At 53.5% G+C, this 17,372-nt stretch overlaps 1 protein-coding gene and 1 long non-coding RNA gene across 6 annotated transcripts in view; one reads left to right on the forward strand and one right to left on the reverse strand.

Annotated features, from left to right (window-relative positions):
• The window catches only part of SATB2 (SATB homeobox 2), a 288,389-nt gene that overhangs the window by 95,607 nt on the left and 175,410 nt on the right, over window positions 1-17,372 (forward strand). Inside the window, exons 1-3 of one of the 5 annotated variants that reach the window (XM_072813437.1) lie at window positions 3,079-3,198; window positions 7,380-7,461; window positions 11,794-12,021. In XM_072813437.1, the coding sequence (XP_072669538.1) occupies window positions 11,853-12,021 (169 nt within the window). In that variant the 5' untranslated portion in view covers window positions 3,079-3,198; window positions 7,380-7,461; window positions 11,794-11,852. Of the gene's footprint in view, window positions 1-3,078; window positions 3,199-7,379; window positions 7,462-9,992; window positions 10,279-10,500; window positions 10,648-11,793; window positions 12,022-17,372 lie in introns of those variants that run through there. The other 4 variants (XM_072813438.1, XM_072813436.1, XM_072813440.1 and 1 more) reach the window with 4 other exon arrangements.
• Window positions 7,303-8,793, reverse strand: LOC140625818 (uncharacterized). Its single transcript, XR_012025116.1, has 2 exons — window positions 7,678-8,793; window positions 7,303-7,443 (listed from the first exon to the last, which is right to left on the reverse strand). It is a non-coding gene; the product is annotated as an uncharacterized lncRNA (long non-coding RNA).

Here is a 17,372-nt window from a genome sequence, read left to right on the forward strand (position 1 = left end):
AGGAACGCGGGGTCCAGCATCGCTGGGGGCTGGACTTAGCCGCTGGAGAGCAGCAGAAGAGGCTCACACACCCCATACAGGCGTCATGAGTCCTACCACAAGCAACCCAGGGCTCTGGCCCCTGAGTCCTGGGTAGCTGGACAACGTCAGAGGAGGGGAGGAGGCTGAGCGACCTTTGACACTCTGGCCCCCTTTCCTTTTTGAGGGCTGATGATGTGGCGGGATATTCCGGTGAGGGGGGTGTTTGGGTGGGGGTAGAAGGAAGGAGAGAGGAGGGAAGGGATCACTGCTCAGGCTAGTGCGGTCAGGCTGCAGAGGGAGGAAAGCTCAGGAGAGCAACTTGGGACGTCTGTCCCAAGTCCCTGTCCCCGATTCTCAGCGCCCCCCTCCAACCCCTTCTATTGAACGCCTGCAGCCCTCATGTCTTTGGAAGCCCTTACAGTTTTACACTCCAATTGTCTGAGGTTTCTGATGATGACAAATTAGAAAAAGGCTTCTGCAGCAGCCCAACACCTAGGTCAGAGAGCTGGGGGGGAGGGTAGGATACTGGACAGAGGTCGGGGTAAAGGAAAGTCTTGCCTCCCAGGCTTTCTCTGCGAGGTTGGGGCGAGGGCCGGGAGGACTGGGGCCTGGGGCTGGGGAGTGCTTTGGTAGCCTGGAAGTGGGATCCACAGAAGTCCAGCCCCTCGCTCCTCAGTTAAAGGGCATCAGGACTGCTCTGGACAGTCAGCCTTTCTTGCCCTGACCAGGAAGGCCTTGGTCTTGCCGGAAGACTCAACTGGGGATCGTGGGGACAAGCAGGGTGACAGGCTTTGTGGGAGAGACCCATTCAGGTCCAGTGAGGCCGGAGTAGATGACAGCAGTGTCTATCTCCAGCCTGAGCGGCCAACCGGGGCCCCACAAGTGTAAGATGTGATTCTATTTGACTTTCCAAATCAAAATGCATTGATTGGGGCCCAAAGAGTTCACGGCACATAACCGTCTTAATTAAACCTGCTGTAAACAGACAAATCACTTCTCCTCAGGCACATAGGGCCCTGGGACATGGCACAGGGGCTGGCATAAGCTAGGCTTGAGGATGCTCTTTAAAGAAAGGAGTGTAAATGAGGCAAAGAAAAAAAGTGGAACTTCCACGACTGACCATAGGAAACAGCTTAACCGAAACCCAAACTCTAAACAACCAGAAGGTATGGGATGGGAGGGAGAACCTTAAAAGCCAGAGGAGAACCTGGTTGATGGAGCAGCTCTGTGGGGACCCGCAGACCAGGGTGGGGGGGAAGGGGAGCCCCCAGGTTGTCTGGGGAGGCTGAGGCTCTGAGTTACCCCCGCTCAGCTCTGCCCTTTCCTTCCCAATCCTTCCATCTTTCTCTGCCACTCTTCTCGACTTCTGGCACCCGGAGGACAGCGCCGAGAGACACGTCCTCCCTTAACCTGGGCAGCGAGGGGGACCAGGGCCGCCGCGGTGAGTGCCCTTAGTGCGCAGCCAGGACGTGGGGCGCTGGGCGCCCGGCGGCCGACACTGGAGGGCATGGGTGGGCCCCGGGCCAGAGCAGGAGCAGATGGGAAGGGAAGTTGGCTGTCACCCTCTTGGGAAGCGGGGAAACGGGGCGTATACACCGTAGCTCAAGGTTCACTCCCTCTTCAGCCAAGTGCCGACACCGTGGTGCGATCTGCAGAAGCTGGAAGAGGCTCAGGGGCTCTGGTGCCACCGGCCGAGGGTGCGGGGAGAGCTGGGGGCAGTGGCCCCCGGGCAGGGCCCGCAAGACGCCCTTCTGGGCCCCGAACGTGCCCAGGGCTGGGTCTGTCTCCCAGTCACTCTGGGCCTCCTGGACTCGGCACAAAGCAACCCTCAAGCTGACTCGGGGTCTCACAGCCTAAAACAAGAAGGCGAACTAAGGGGGAGTTCGTGGATTTTCTAACTAAAAGTGAAAAGGAGAAGTTCTCCATAATGTGTAAACACTGAAGCTCTGAGCGCACAGCACAGGTTTGGGTGTGTTGCTGGGAACTTGGGGAGCTGCCTCCTCCACCCTCCATGGTTTGCAAACTTGGATTCTCATTGCTTTTCATTGACTAGCTTCTGACCCCAACAGTAATCTGATTCAGAAATACTCTTCATTTCGTTAGGCTGACGTTGGCAGGCACTAGTTATGTTGTATCTGGTGGGGAATTTAAGTTCAGTTAAATTTTAGCATAATGCTTTTTGAAAAAGTCTTTTAAAAGATTTTTTTACTTCCATACAGAAAATGAAAACATATATATATGTATATATACACACACATATATATGTGATTGGAGAGAAACATGCTTAGATTGCCTTTAGATTTTTGAGATTTTGTATAGGCGCCAACAATTCCGTGGACACAAACGAATGGGCTATTTGCCGTTATTATTCATGAAAGGTCTTTTATATTTTTAAGTTGAGGCATGGTTCCCAGGTGGAAAAATTCTTTATGACTAAGAACATGCTTTCAAAAAGATTAGAACATTCAAGCAAAAATTTAGAGCGCATGATGGTAGAGAAGTCTTTACTGAAAAAAACAGATAACACGACCATCCAGGAGTTGAAGTCAAAATGTAGTAAAAGTCAATTAAAATGCAAACTATTAGGGAAGCACTGCAAATGTCTTTGTCACATCCAAAGGGAAAAAAAAAAAATCTTCAGAAACCTCCCTCCCTCGTTTTGTACTTGTGTTGTGAGACTTGAATTGTTGTCCACATTTTTCTCTTCCGAAATAACAGCAGTTCACCTTTCAAAACTCTTCACCACCTATCGACAATGACCATTGTTCTCCAGCTAAGAAGGACTTTTGAAACCAACAACTTCTTTCACATACTCACACTTGCACACTCCACACAAACGCACACACAGTTGCCGGTTTTTTTTTTTTTTTTTTTTAACGTTGCTTCTGAATGAGAGAGAGAGAGAGAGAGAGAAGGAGAGACAGACTAGGAAACTCGAGCTTAGGTAACCAACGAACCCAATTACTAGGCTTTATTGATACTAAAAGGAAAAGTTCCCCTCGTAAAATTTCTCTGAGCTTATTAGTTATTTAAATCAGCCTCGGGGCTGGACGAGCGACGCCGCAGGCACCCGCTGCCGGCTCCTGGAGGTGAGCAGACGGCGTCCGCGTCCCGACCCGCCGCCTCGCGCCCGCAGGCCCCGGGCCCCGGGGGCAAAGGCAGGCGCAGCGAGCCGAGGTGAGCCACTTGGCACGCGTGCCGGGCCTGGCGCGCTTGGGGACAGCCCCGCGCGGCCTACGGGCATTAGATTTAGAAGCCAGCAGGTCGGGGCCCAGGCCGGGGTGCGGGCGAGCAGGCCGGGCGGACAGTGGGCGCCAGAACTGCTCCGCGCGGGCACGGCCGGGCTCCCCGGGCCCCGGCGGGAGCGCCCTGCTCGGCCGCGGGGCCGGCGACCTGCGGGGCTGTGACCGGTGGCCGCCGGGCGTGAGCGCTCAGGCCCGAGCCTCGGTGCTGCGTGGGGCTAGGAGTTCTGTAGTTGGATGGGCACCAGGTGGATCCACACCTTTCTGGGTCGTTGTCCCTGTCCGCGGCGGATGGTCCCCAAGTGTGTGTGTGTGCGTGTGCGCGTGTCAACAGTTGCATTTATTAAAGGGAAGCCCCGGCCGGCCCACGGAGGTCCCCTGAGCCCGACACGGGGGCTCGCGATGGTGACGTCGCGCCGGGCCAGCTCCAGGTGATGCCCGGCTCCGCGGGGCTTGGCGGCGGGGCCCCGAGGCGCGCGGGGCGGGGGAGAAGCGACCCCCCCCCCCGGGGTCCAGCTGTCACGGGCCGGGAAGGACACCCTCGGGGCTCCCCATCGCTCCACAGGGGCCTGGGCCGCCCGGGCCGGGGCACCGCGGGGCGCGCAGCCGGCTTTCCCGCCGCTCGCCCGCGCGGCCCAGGGGCGCCGACCGCTGCGGGAGCTGCTGGAGCCGCGGGAGCCGCGGGAGCCGCGGGAGCTGGGCCGCCTCGGCGCGGCGGCGGGTGCGCGGACTTCGGCGCGGGCGGCCCTGCCCGCCGCGTGGGCTCCGGCCTGGACCTGCCAGGTATGCGTCCGCTCCCGGGGGTCGGGCCGCCGCCGAGGTCCTGCTCGAGGTCCTAGGGTGGTCGGGGCTGAGCCGGGCCCGCACCTGCCCATCCCCCGCCGCGCCCTGCGCCCGCGACCAGGCGACGCCGAGGGCCCGGCTCCGGGACGCCGCGGGTTTCGGTCGCAGCCCACGCGGTGGCGCTGTCGGGAGCGGGCGGCTCGTCTCCGGTCGGGGGACCCGGGCAGTGACCCGGGCTCCAGGCGGCGGGGCCGTTGGGATGAGTCGAGGGCGCGGGGCTCCTCGCCGCTCCCGGGGGCCCCGGGCCGAGCGATGGGGCGGGCCCGGCCCTCCTTGCTCGCGGCCTCCGAGACGGCAGACGCCGCGGGTCGGGAGCGGGACTCGGCGCTCAGAGCCCCGCAGCCCCGGGGAGGGGGCAGGGCGGCGGCGGCGGCGGCGGCGGCAGCTCCTTGGGCGTTTCGTTTTCTGTCCCCCACGGCCCGGTCACCGGCCGTTTAAAGTCGATTTCTATTCCAAAACATAAAACAACAACAACAGAAAAGCAACAAAAAGCAAACACGCTAGCTTGGCCGGGCAGTCCTCCTCTCCCTGCGATGCTGCAGGAGATCCAGCTCTGTTAGCTCTAGACTCTGGAAAAGAGTGGAAGGATCCAGGAGCCTGGGGGCGTTGTCATGTGTCGTCGCGAGTGCCGCTCGGAGCCCGCGGGCCCTCCGCCTTCCTGGGCTTCCCAGCCCGGGGCCGCGCGCGGGGACGGCACCTCCACCCCGGCCACGGGGACGCCCTCACCTCCGGGTCGTGTCCCTTGGCTTTCTGCACTCGGGGCGGGCGCCCTCTCCCAGCCCCTGCACCTGGGACCCCGGGGCGCAGAGCTCGCGCCGTCGCCGGAGGCAGCTCCTGGGCCGACCTCCGCGGGCCCCCTCCCGCCCTCGGGGCGTCGGACCCCCGACCCCGCGACCTCCGGGGCGCGCAGCTCGCTCCGGCCGGGCCCCCGCCTCCCCGGGACGCCTCTCTCCGTCGGGGCCGCAGGGGCGCGTCGGCCGCAGGGTGGGAGCGGGACCTCCGGCCGCCCTGCCCGAGGGGCCCGCGGCTTCCCCGCCGCCCCGCCCCGCCCCGCCGCCCAAGGGCCCCCCGGGGCTGCCGCGCGAGCCCGCCGGTCGAGGGCTTTGCCGGGCGCGGTTGGCGTTTGACGGGCTCGGGTGCCAACGAGGGAGGCGTGCGGACGGCGGAGTAAGTGCCCCCGGACGCCCCGGAGCAGCCGCCAAGGGCTGGAGCCCACCCCGCGGGCCGGCGAGGCGGGCGCGCGCCCCTCGGGGCCCTCGGCACGTGCGGCTCCCACCCCCGCGCCTGGGGCGAGTTCTGCGGTCCCCGGACACGTTGGTCGCCTGACTCTCCCCGGACAGTCCGCGGCGGAAATTGGCTCCAGAAGTGGTGTGGGCTTCATTGGAGGGGAAGGATTCCCTCCCGCCCTCCCCTCGCCCCCAGCAGCGCGGGCCCCGGGTGCTGGCGGGGGGGCGGGGGCGCGGAGAGGGGGAGAGGCAGGCCTGCGTGGGTTCCCAGGAGCCGCAGGAGGCTTCCGACGCCCGCGGTGCCCGCAGAGGGCTTCTGGCGAGGGCGAGGGCGAGGGCGCGGGGGAAAGGCCGCTCGGCTTCCGCGTGCTCCCTAAGAGGCAGCGCGCCTCCGGGAGGGCCTCTCCGCCCGGGCGGCCAGACCTGGGATCCAGGGAGCCCGGTGACGGATGCTGCAGCCGCGGGGCTCGGGCGGCCCGGCCCGGGCACCCAGCCCCCTCCGCCCGGGGCGGTCGGGCCTAGGCCGCCCTGCGCGCTCACCGCGGGAGGAAGGTTGGCCACACGTTAGAGCCAGCACAGCAGAGACCTCGGTGTCCAGGGCGAGAAATCAAGAAATGTTGCCATTAAAAGTGCAGGCCATAAAAGGAGAAGGAAGGCCTGACGAGAGATGGAGAGAAAAGGGGAGAACATGAAAATAAGAAAAAACATGCATATTTAAGCCCAGCGCGTAAAGATCCGTTGATTTTTAAAATAACAAATCTCAGTGTGATTATGAAAGACGGGCGACCTTTGACTAAATGACATATGAAAAAAAAAATTGAGGGTGGGGGAGGAGAGGGAGGAAAAAGTCTTAGTAGATTCCCGACTGAAACGTCAGTGAGAAGCAAGTTGAAGGATTAAAATGTCCCCCAGTGTGAACTTTATGCTTTGAGCACTGGAGCAAAAACTATCTGTATAAAAAAATGCGTTTGGGATCAAATTATTTTTAAAGAAGAAGAAGAAAAAAAACCAACAACAACAAACGTAATTAAAACCAATTCTTTTCTTGAGTGTGATTTTGTTTTAAAAATGTTTGGAAATGAACCACTTGAGGAATATAAAACGAAACCAAACAGAACTTTTGAATCAGAATTTATTTACGGTTTTAAAAAGTAGAAAATCTCAGCAAAAGATAAAAATGCTATTTGAAATTTCTTATTGTCAAAATTGAGCATGCCGAAAATAATTGCTTACTTCAGTTGAAATAAGGTCAATACAAAAATCATGCAGTAGAAAGCTTATGTAATTTGAAACAGAAAAGGCCTTTATTAGGGACAAAACTCAACGGGGGTAAAAAAAAAAAAAAAAGAAAAAGAAAAGAAAACCCTCACTGGGCACGTATCACAAAACTTCCTAGAATTCTCCCTTTTTAAAATCGAAAGAAATTTGTAAAATGTGTAAGTAAACATAAATCTGCAAATATTCAAAACACATTTCTGGTAATAACTCAGAGCTTTCGATGTCTTCCTTTATGCCCAGTTCACCTTTACCTATTTTAAGTGCTTTTGCCCCAAATGATAGTTTTGTTCACTGTCAAAAACGGAAAAGAAGAAACTCTAATAATGAGAAAATCCATTAATCTTCCAAAGGGTGCAGAATCTGAAAACAAACTGGCCACAAAGTACATTTAATTGTACTTAAATTGTATACTTTATTTAAATCGCCCATCTCAGGGGTTTAATAATTTAGAATCAATAGCTCCCTTCAAAACATAATAAAATATTTACACTTTATAAAATATTAACCCATTAACAATACCGCTGTGTTGTTTATGAGCGTGTGACTGCAGTCCCACAATCATGCTGTTGACACAAGCATGTGAGGTTAGCGAAGTGATCCTTCGCAAAATGTAAATGAAGATCTTCAGACAGTGGTGTTTATAAAATAGCTCATTAATGACTTAAGATTGAATCGCTCCAACCATTCGCATCATCAGATATAATAATAGTGACGAATCAGACAGGAAAGATCCTGGCTAAACCATTTGCATTTTTTTTTTTTTTTCCAGAAGTACTGAAGTCCTAATAGCACCATTTCTTCTAAGTTCCTGGACACTGATCCGGAGGAGGATTCTGCAGTTCAACACCAAGGTAAGGAAAGAAACAGCATTATTATCGTTTTTTGTTTTTCTTTTTTTTTTTTTTTTTTTTTTTAAGATTAAGATATTTGTTAAGAATTGCGGCTCTCCCCATCTTGGAAACGGGCTCAAACTTTGACAGTGGTAGTTGCTTTTTTTGCAAAACCCCCTTCCCATTCCGACGTGAAAGTACAGATTAAAAAAAAAAAAGTTTGTTGATCAAACTTACAGTTTGGTTCTTTGCAGCCAAAAACCTTTTAGCTACCCCCACGAGTTGGTTTACTCGAGCCACTTTGTTCTCACCGCCTTCGAATTGTGCATTTTCTCTAACCCGTCCGTTCAGGTTGGAGGGAGAGATGGGGTTTGGGGGATAAAAGCACAGGGAAGAGAACGTGCAGCCCAGAGCTCGCAGGGTGGCTCCCCGAAGGTTCTCTATGGAGCTGGCTTCCTTTCCCGGCTGGGCTCCGACCGCCTCCCGGGGCGCCTGGGGCTCCCTTGGACCTTGGTGGGCGGCGCCTGGGTGCGGGCTGCTCCGGGAGCGGGGCGCTGAGCCTTAGGCCGGGGCAGGTTTAGTTTCTGGGACCCTTTCTCTTCCAGAGGCTCCTCCGCCTCCCAGGCCTGGGCTCTGGAGGGGACGGCTGCGCGCACGCCGCCCACCGGGTAGGTGCGGCGAGGGGGCCGGCGGCCTACCTCCGGGCGCCCGGCGGCCGCGGCTCCCCGCTCTCGGTACACCGGCCCAAGCTTTCCAGCATTACCCTAGGAGCGCGTTTCCCCAAACCGAATGGAGTTTGGCCCTCTGGCGCCGCCGTAGAGCCAATGCTTCTTAAGGGGGACCGGCGGCGCAGGCGGCGCGATGGTGGGGAGTCCGCCGGGTGCGGGGGTTTAGGGGAGAGACACCCGGTGCGCGGTGGGGACTGGAGGCGCCGCCAGCAGAGGGGCTTCGCCGGCCTCCAGGCGCGCGGGGACGCGGCCTCATTTTCCCGCCACAGGTCAGGACCGCGAGTGTGAGCCGGCGCCCCGGGCGCCTCGCGGGGGCCGCGGCCCCTGCCCACGTGCTTTTCTTTAAGGAGGTCCGGCGCCCTAGCGGGGACCTCAGGGACAAAAGCGCGGCCGCAGCTCGGCCTGCTCGGCTGCTGCCCGCGCCACCTTAAATGAGCACCGCGGCTGGAGTCGGGCTGCGGGCGGCTGCGGCCGCGGGAGTCGGCAAAAGTTTGTGGCTCAGTCGCACCTTCGCGGGACCTGCTGTGGACGCCCCCGCGCGGCCTCCCCCGGGACGGGGCACCGGGCCGTCCCCGCGCACGCCGCGCGTCCTCGGAGCCCAGCGCCTGAGCCGCCGGGGCGGGGCGGGGCAGGCGGGGGGTCCCGGGAGTCCCAGACCCGCAGCTGCAGGACGGGCGAGCCCCGCCGCCCTCCCCGCCTCCGCGCCACGGCCTCCGGGCGGAGCCGCTCGGGATGCCCGCGGCGCAGCGAGCGCTCCGGGGCCGCCGCCCGGGGAGGCCCCCCGCCCCCCGCGCGGCCCGCTCGCCCGTCCGCGCCGCGGCACCCCTGCCCCCCGGGGCGCGCGGGCCATTGTTCCGGGCCCGCGGGCGGCGGCCTTCCCTGCGCGGGCTGCGGCGCGGCGGGCCCCGGACGGCCGGCTCCGCGCGGAGGGGGAGCTCCCGGGCACCGGGAAAAGTTGCTCGGAGGGGCGGAGGCGGTGGGTGGTGGGCGGAGGCGGTGGGTGGGGGAGGCGATAGTCCTCCTATCTCCAAAGTCGAAAGTACTCGGCGCAGTTAGCAGAACCGGGAGCCGAGGCAGCCGCGCTCGCCTGCTGCGCGTCGGGCTGCGCCTCCGCGGGGAGACCGGGGAGACCAGGCAGCCGCGCCCGCCGAGCCGCCGCCGCCGCCGCCGCCGCCCCCGCGCCGGGACCAGTGCGCCTCGGGGCCGGGCGAGGCGGCCGCGCCCCGGACCCGCCGCGAGGAGGAGGAGCGGACCCGAGCCCCGGCGGCGCCCGGGCGCACCCGCACCCGCACCCACCCGCACCCGCCGGCCCGGCCGCCGCCCCGCGCGGCTCTCGCTCCTCTGCCATCGCTCCTCCGCCGCCCCACGCGCGCGGTCCTCGCCCCGCGGCTGCGCTGCCGCCGACTCCCCGCTTCCTCCTCCGCCCTCCTCCCTGCTTCCCACCCGCCCCTCGCCAGCCCCTCTGCCTCCTCCGCAGCCCCGCCGCTGTTTGGGTCGCCGGGCTCACAGCGATTGATTGATTGATGTTTAATTTCCTGCCAGGCGGGGCCCCCCTCCCCCCGCAACCTCCCCAGCCCTCCTCCCCGCCCCCCACTCTCCTCCTCCACTGCGGTGGACCAGTCTGGCTCGGGTTTAGAGCTTCCCCCCCCAACCCCCATCCCGAAATAACCCAGAGACTTCCCCTACCCCCACCCCAAATTATTATTTTGAAGGCGCTAGATCTGGGGACGGAAAGGGGGAGGGGGAGAAATCGGAAACCGAGGACAACCCAAAAGGACTCACTTTGCCTGATGACTCAACGCAACTAATAATCATCTCCCTCTCAGTGTATCTCTCTCCGCGGCTGGTCGGGGAGTCCGGCTCCGGCTGCTGGCGGCGGCGGCCGAGAGGGGAGAGGCTGGAGGTGACGGCTTGGGCGGCCGCCGCGCCTCCTCCCGCGCGCGGTCCCGGGTCCCCGGGCCGCCTCGGCTCTCGGTGACACCGGCCCAGAGGGAGGCTCCGGCCGCGCCTGCCCGCCCACTAGCAGACCCGCGGAGCGGCAGCCCCGGCCCGCCTCCGCCGCCTCCCCGTCCTCAGCCCTTTCTCTCCAGAACGGGGCTCCTTCCCGAAGGTGTGAAAAGGCTTTTTCAGCCTCCTTTTCTCTTTTCCCCTCCTCCGCCGTCTCCTCCCCCGCTCGCTCGGGTGCCCCTTTGGAGGAATCCTCCTTTCCCTCTCCTCCTCCTCCTCCTCCCCCTGCCCCCCTCCCATCATCATCATCATCATCATCACCATCATCATCATAACAACCATCTCTGCACTAGAAGACACCCTGACCCAGGACCTTAAACGTTAGGACCTGGGAAAGAGGACAAGGGGAAGGAGGAGAGAAGACTAGGAGAGCGCTGCAAGGCAAAGCACCAGAAACTTTCCACCCTGGATTCTCTACTTTTGCTCCATGGACAGAGCCTCAGCCAGCCAAGTTACAGACAGACCGTGAGCAGTAAGTACGCGGGGCGAGGACTCCCACCGCAGGCTCGGGGGGCCGGGGAAGCCCGGGGCCGGCCGAGCCCCCTCCCGCGGCCCGGGCGGTGCGGGGAGCCTCCGCCCGCCGCCCTCCCGTGGGCGCGCGCGGCCCCTCGGCCAGCCCCCACCTTGCCTCCGGGACGCGCGGCTTCTCCGGGGCGAGCGCGCCCGCCGGGGATCCTAGCGCACTTGGCTGCGCGGGTTCCTGCTTCTCGGGGATGTCAGTGACAATGTGAGTGCCGTGTCATCAGGTGTTTCCTCCGCCGCCGCCGCCGCCGCCCCCCAAAGACCCGGGGGGGGGGCGGTTTGCCGAGGACCCCCTGCGGGTTCCCGGAGCGCGCGTGCCAGCCTTAGGACACCCAGAGGAAAACTTTTTGGAGGAATTTTTAAATTGGGCTTGATGAAGGCTGCTCCTTCACCTAACCGTTTAAATGCTTTTTTTTTTTTTTCGCTTTTGTGTGTTGCACTGAAGAGCTTTTGCAAATAAGGATGGGAGGAACAGAAGAACGTTCCAAAATAATAACGACGGCAGCTCCCCCCCGCTCCCCGCGCCCGCCCTGGGGATGCAGGTTATCCTGGGGAGCGCTGTGAGGAGGAGGAGTACCTCCGGGTGCTCATCGATGTGGACCTGGGGTTGGGGTTGTGCGAAGCGTGTCTGTGTCCGCAGACCGGCCCTGGAGGGGGGCGGGGGGCTCAGGGGGTCCCCACGCCGGGCCTTTGGCGCCGGCCCCGCCGCTCGGCGCACGGGCATCCTGTGGCTAATCGGGGTCCTCGCGGACCTGTGTGCATCCTTCCCCAGCCCCTGCTCGGCGGGGGACACGGCCTTCGGATGAAGTTCACTGCTTCCCGCGCGGGGAGGCCGTGTCCCCCGAGGGCGCCGCTGCCAGCCGCGCCCCCGGGAGCGGGCCGCCTCGCCCGGAGCTCCCTCCTGCAGAGCGGCCGGGCCCGGGGCTCGGGGCCTCGGGCGGCGGGAGGACGCCCGGGGGCTGCGCGGTGCCGCGCTCCGCCACTGGCCTGAACGTCTATCACGTGTGTGAGCGGTTTTCCCTCTTTTTTTTTCCCTCCCCCTTCCCTCCCTCCCTCCCCCCTCCCCCTCCCTCCCTCCCCCCCGCCCCCTCCCTAGGTCCCTGCGCGTTTTATTGCGACCTGCCGGTGGGAACTTTGTCTCCGAGTCGGAGCAGCATGGAGCGGCGGAGCGAGAGCCCGTGTCTGCGGGACAGCCCCGACCGGCGGAGCGGCAGCCCCGACGTCAAGGGGCCTCCCCCGGTGAAGGTGGCCCGGCTGGAGCAGAACGGCAGCCCCATGGGAGCCCGCGGGAGGCCCAACGGCGCCGTGGCCAAGGCCGTGGGAGGTAACAGCCCGCAGCGGGGAGGCGCGCGGCCCGGCCCGGCGGGAAGGGCCCGGGTGGCGGGGTCCAGGTGGCCCGGGCGCCGCCGCGGTGTAGGGTTACAGGAAGTCCCCTCCGGGTGGCCAGATAAGGCCCCCGCCGCCTCGCCCCTGCAACTGGGAGCCTCCTCCAGAGTTGCAAACAAGAAAGCGGTTTACCCAGAGGGTGGCATTTTTTGGGCACCTTGCCACTGTGTGCTGAGGTGTTGGCAGGTTTATGTCACAGCCAGCTAACTGTTTCTAGATTTTCCTAGAGAGCTTTTTAGCGATTTAACTCTTTTTGCCTTGCCTCGGAGTTATCAGTTTTGCAGAGATGAAGTTGTGAGGTGCGATCGCTCTGGTGGACTAGTTTCTTTTTCTTTTCTTTTCTTTTCTTTTTTCTTTTTCTTTTTTTAATGCTCAGGAGCAAAGAGTGTTGGTGTTACTTTGTAGTTAGGACAGTGCTCCGAGAGAATTTAGTAACAAACCGGGAATATCCTGCCACATTTCAAGTGGGAGATAAAGAATCATGAGCCGAATGTGTCAGGCCCGCAGAGGCTTGAAGGTCACCGTTTTCTGTAAAGTTTAAGATCCTGTGCATTTGTGACTTTGCGGTGGGTGATGGGGCACGACAGGTAAAAACAGCAGAGTGGTCTTAAGGGCTGCATGCTGTTTACCTCTTCCAGGATGTTGATATTATTTAAAGAAAAGCTTTGGTAGATTTTTATCACTTAACCACTTTCTTTAAAAGTGGTTAGGGGGAGAGTTTTTACAAAGTAAAGATACATAAGAAGTTAAAACATTATTAAAAGGTTCTGAGGCTTATGCCACTGGCTTAGTCGTTTTCTACATGTAAAATAACACAACTCAACATGGCATGCAGCTTTTTTTTGTGTCTTTGGGATCCATCATTCATTAGTTTAAATCTTTTTTGCTTCCAGAGGTTTTTCTCCTCCCCCCACCTCTCCATATTTTCAGCAGTAGCTTATTTGACATAATTCTTTATATTAGCCTGCCTGAAATGGTGCAAAACCGTGGCAAAACTTAATGATAAGCTCCAACCCCATGTTCTCAATAGCCATAGTATGTATTTCAAAGGAAAAGACTTAAGTCTGAATGTCCGTGCCCTTTTAAAGAGTTACAACAGACATTTTATAAAATAACACGTTTCTATTTTTACTTGGTTTGCTATTATTATTTCTTCATGGTAGACATTCAGGATGGTTTGCCTTAGTTCCTTCTATTAATCATCTCCCCTGGGAAGCACTCATTCTCACAGTGTTTAAAGGTTTAAAAAATTATTTGGCTCTACATTGCAGCTTACATATCTTTTATTGTAGGGACTTAAAGATATACTTTAATGAGGCAAAAGAAAACTTGATAGCTCTGCGAGCCACTTTTTAAAAGTGGCGTTTATTTATATGTTGACTTAGACCAGAACAATAACTTCAGACTTCTTATAATATCTTTTAGTGTATGCATATAAGAAAGGAAAATATAGCAAATACGACAAAACCAAGTGTAAGATGATATAAGTGCTGATGCTATTTGATTGAAAAACTGGGAAATCCTTAGAGGAGATGTGTTCTCAAAGTGGCCTTATGCACGTAGAAGAAACTTGGACTTGTAATTCTGGTTTCTTTCTGAAGACCTACTAAAATTCACTAGATTGAAAGAAGTCTCTAAACATTTTAGAACGTAATTGTTAACAGTTGTGATTCCTTAAAACAAGTGTGGTTTTTATTTCTACAGCATATTAATTTCGTTGACCGGGGATACCTTTAGTGTAAAACAGTGGTTGCGTTTCTTATTTTCTGAGACTATAATTTACATTTGACCAGTTACTATAAATTTGATATAAGGAAAAAATTAAGTCTTCAGGAGGAGTAATAGATTTGTTTCAATGAGCTGCTTTAGTCATTTTTTTCTGAGCTTTAATTTAGTAATATCACAGGTCTTACTAGTTGTTTTTCAAACTGAAAATAGATGGCTTTAGTTTGTCTTAATAACTACTACGTATAATACTTAACAGTAAAGTGATAAAGAAGAGTTTTAAACCCGCATATGGTGGGTTTAAAAATTTTTTTTTATAGAAAGATTTTGTTCTATACAGCATAACAGATTATTTGGAAAGATTTTAATTCAGAAAGCTTTAAAATACAACAACTTAGAACATAAAATGTTGACAGTGTGAAGTTTCTCATTGAATGTTAATATTGGCTTTGGGGTGTAAGTTTATATACTTTCCTAATGTACATTGAGATGGTAATAATTTCATTTCTTTGTGACTTTAAATCATGTGCATAGATTGGAGAAAAGCAAAGCCTTTTAAAAAAATACACTTTTTAAATTTTAAAAAATGCTTAAAATACATTTCTAGTTAGCAGTTCTTCGTAATTGAAATACTCATTTTGGAACATAGAGTAAATATAAAATAGATTATATTTCTATCACCCTGCCTTCCTTTGTTTAAATTTCCTTTATGAAGCAATATAATAAGTACAGACAACTACAAAATATTTATAGCTCTATCATTTATTGCCATTTTCAGCTATATTACAGTCTTGTCAGTGTTGTAAAGATGGTTATAATAATTTATGTTTTAAAAATAGAGCTCAAAATTTGGGAGGATGTGTTTGTTAATCTTTAGTGTTCACTAATCTGTAGTGATCTTTCTTAAAAGCTTTCCCCCTAAAAATAGGGGAGATCATTAAGTTAATTGGTTGCCCAATAACATGGCAGTTATCTGACTACTTTTGATAAACAGTGAGGTGAATAAATGTTTCTGAATGCATTGGTTGCACTAGTAAATTCTGTTGCCATGATTCCACATTTTCAGAGAGAGACAGAGTTTGGTATGTTTTTTTTGATGAGAACGTGTTTGTTTTTTAAAAAAAAAGAAGAAATTATATTAGTGTCTAGATTTAACTAGTTGAGGGGGTAGATACACTATCACAGTCTTCAAGGTTGTGTTTTAATAGGGGGCTTAAAAGTTAGTGTGTTGTTTACAATGTGGTTAGCTTTAGAAGACTATTAGAAAGTAGATCAGTTTTGCTTTGTCTTTACAACACTTTCGAGGATGTTTTTGTTCTTATCTAAGCACTGTGTTTTAAAGCATGTATATAATAAAATAAGTGCTCCGATGTGTATGACAGCTTTTATAGAAGGTCCCCAGGAAAAAAAAAAAAAAAGGCTAATATCTCTTTAAAAAACATATGAAGGCTGGGAGAGAGTTTAGAGCAAGCAAGAGCACCGTGGTGTTGACAGCTTTATATCCCTGCTGGGTAACATTCACTTACTAGAATTGGCGTCCCCTCTCAGCTAGTAATTCACTCCATAAGGATTTTGAAAAAGGATGATTAATGGTGGGGAAATTTATATTTGTGAAATTGTTGATTAAAACTTACAGATCTATTTGAAGATTTCGAAAAAGAAAAGATTATTAGGGATGACGAAAATAAGAATCAGATGATCCTTTTTACCACCATTAACATAAGTACCTAAAATGTTCTGCTGTGTGTAATGCTTCAGCCACGAAACGTACAGCATAAAATGAAAGTGATGCCAATCAAGTTTCCAGAGGAAGCAAGGCGTTCTTTTCCTCCTGGACTGCTGAAAGGCGCTGGCCAGTTGTGCTTTAATAGCAATAAATTATTGTGCTTCATTCATTGTTAACACAGGCATTTTCATTTTTAAATGTTTGGCTTAAAGAAGAACTTTCAGACAGCTTTATTTAAACTGAATGAACAGCGCTTGAGTATACCAGATGGTGTATTTGCTGATAGGAGGCATTAAACATCAGAAATCTTTTTGATATTTTTCATTTTCCTATGAATTTTGATAATTTTTTTTTTGTGTTAAATGTTCTAGATTTTAGGGTAAAATGTTTGAACACTGGGAGTATCTTTCAGGGATATTTGCTGTTTCTGAAAGAAATTTGCTTTTTTTTTTTCTTTGAAAAGAATTTGTTTTTAAAATAATGGTTTAATTTTGTCGAGGAAGTGCCTGTTATCTTATAAACTGGTTGACCCAAAGTAGGCCTATTATTCTTGCTAATAGTCAGCCCTTTGAAGAACATAACTGTCTTGTTACAAGGGGAAAAAAATCATTATGCAATACACACTGATGTATTCAAATAGGGAAGCAAATGTGATCACGATTGTTGGGCAGGGCCTCATTTAGTGCTGAACATTGTCTACAACAACAGTTAGTTTAATTGTCTACATGTGGAACATTTCCCTTTAGATGAAAAGAAATGCAGTTCAGGTCAGGTGCAGTCACCATATTAGCAGTTGTAGGGAGACATTTTACTTTTTGAAAGGAGTGCGGATATGAAAGAGTATAGATATTGACACATTAAAAATGTATAAAATACTTGGAAATTTAGAAACATGTTGTCAACCTGGGTAAAATGACAAAAACTCATTAAATTCATTTTAGCTAAGGATGAGCACCATTATGCTTGTAGGGAGGCCCCATGTTATTATTTCAAAAGACAAAAGATTGTATTTCCCTCTTACATCTACTTTTTTTTTTTTTTTTTTTAAGGGTCTAAGATCTTTTTAAATAGAATGAACTTAGGCTTTGGGGTCATCCAACAATCTAGCATGTCCTCTGTAGTTTTGCTGAGGTAGAAAAATAGCCCTTCTCTAAAGTGTTTTTAGTCCTTGGCCTGTTATTAAAATAAAGACATACTTGGTTAAAAAAAATATATGCAATGGAACATACACATTAAACAGAACATAGGGTATCCGCCCCTCAAAGTCCTGAGCATAATTTGATGTTTCAAGTAATTTTGGAAGCCTTGTGTTCCATCAACAGAAACCCACTGACCATTATATATTCAAGATCATCTGCAATGAAATGTGTGTGTATGTGTGTTGGAACTACATAGATGTCCCCTAAGGCATCTGTTTTTTAACCCCTGTAGAAAATAAGCAATATAATCCATTCCCAGGGGGTTGTGACTAGTAGAATCAGTCTTACATCTTAGATATCTTGTATATATATTATTATATTTATGTATATGTAAACAGACTTACCGTCATTTATTAGAGATTTAGGAATACGAATTTGAATTATTTTAATCTGAATTATTTTAAAAATATGGAAATCAGCTTTATTCCAGGCAAGACAGGGTAATTGTTTAGTATATCTGGCAAGGTATATTTGGTAGGCAGTCAGTTTTGGTGGTGGTTCTTTATTTTTCCTTTTTTAAAAAGAGAATTCAGTGTAGGGACTTTATTATATGCATACATTAAAAAGGCATTAACAGGGCTAGATAAATTCCAAATTATATTATTTTTTAGGTCTTTTTAGAGTGTTTAGGTTTCTGTT

The sequence above is a fragment of the Canis lupus genome, chromosome 36, assembly GCF_048164855.1.
Source record: "Canis lupus baileyi chromosome 36, mCanLup2.hap1, whole genome shotgun sequence".
Classification (NCBI taxonomy): domain Eukaryota; kingdom Metazoa; phylum Chordata; class Mammalia; order Carnivora; family Canidae; genus Canis; species Canis lupus.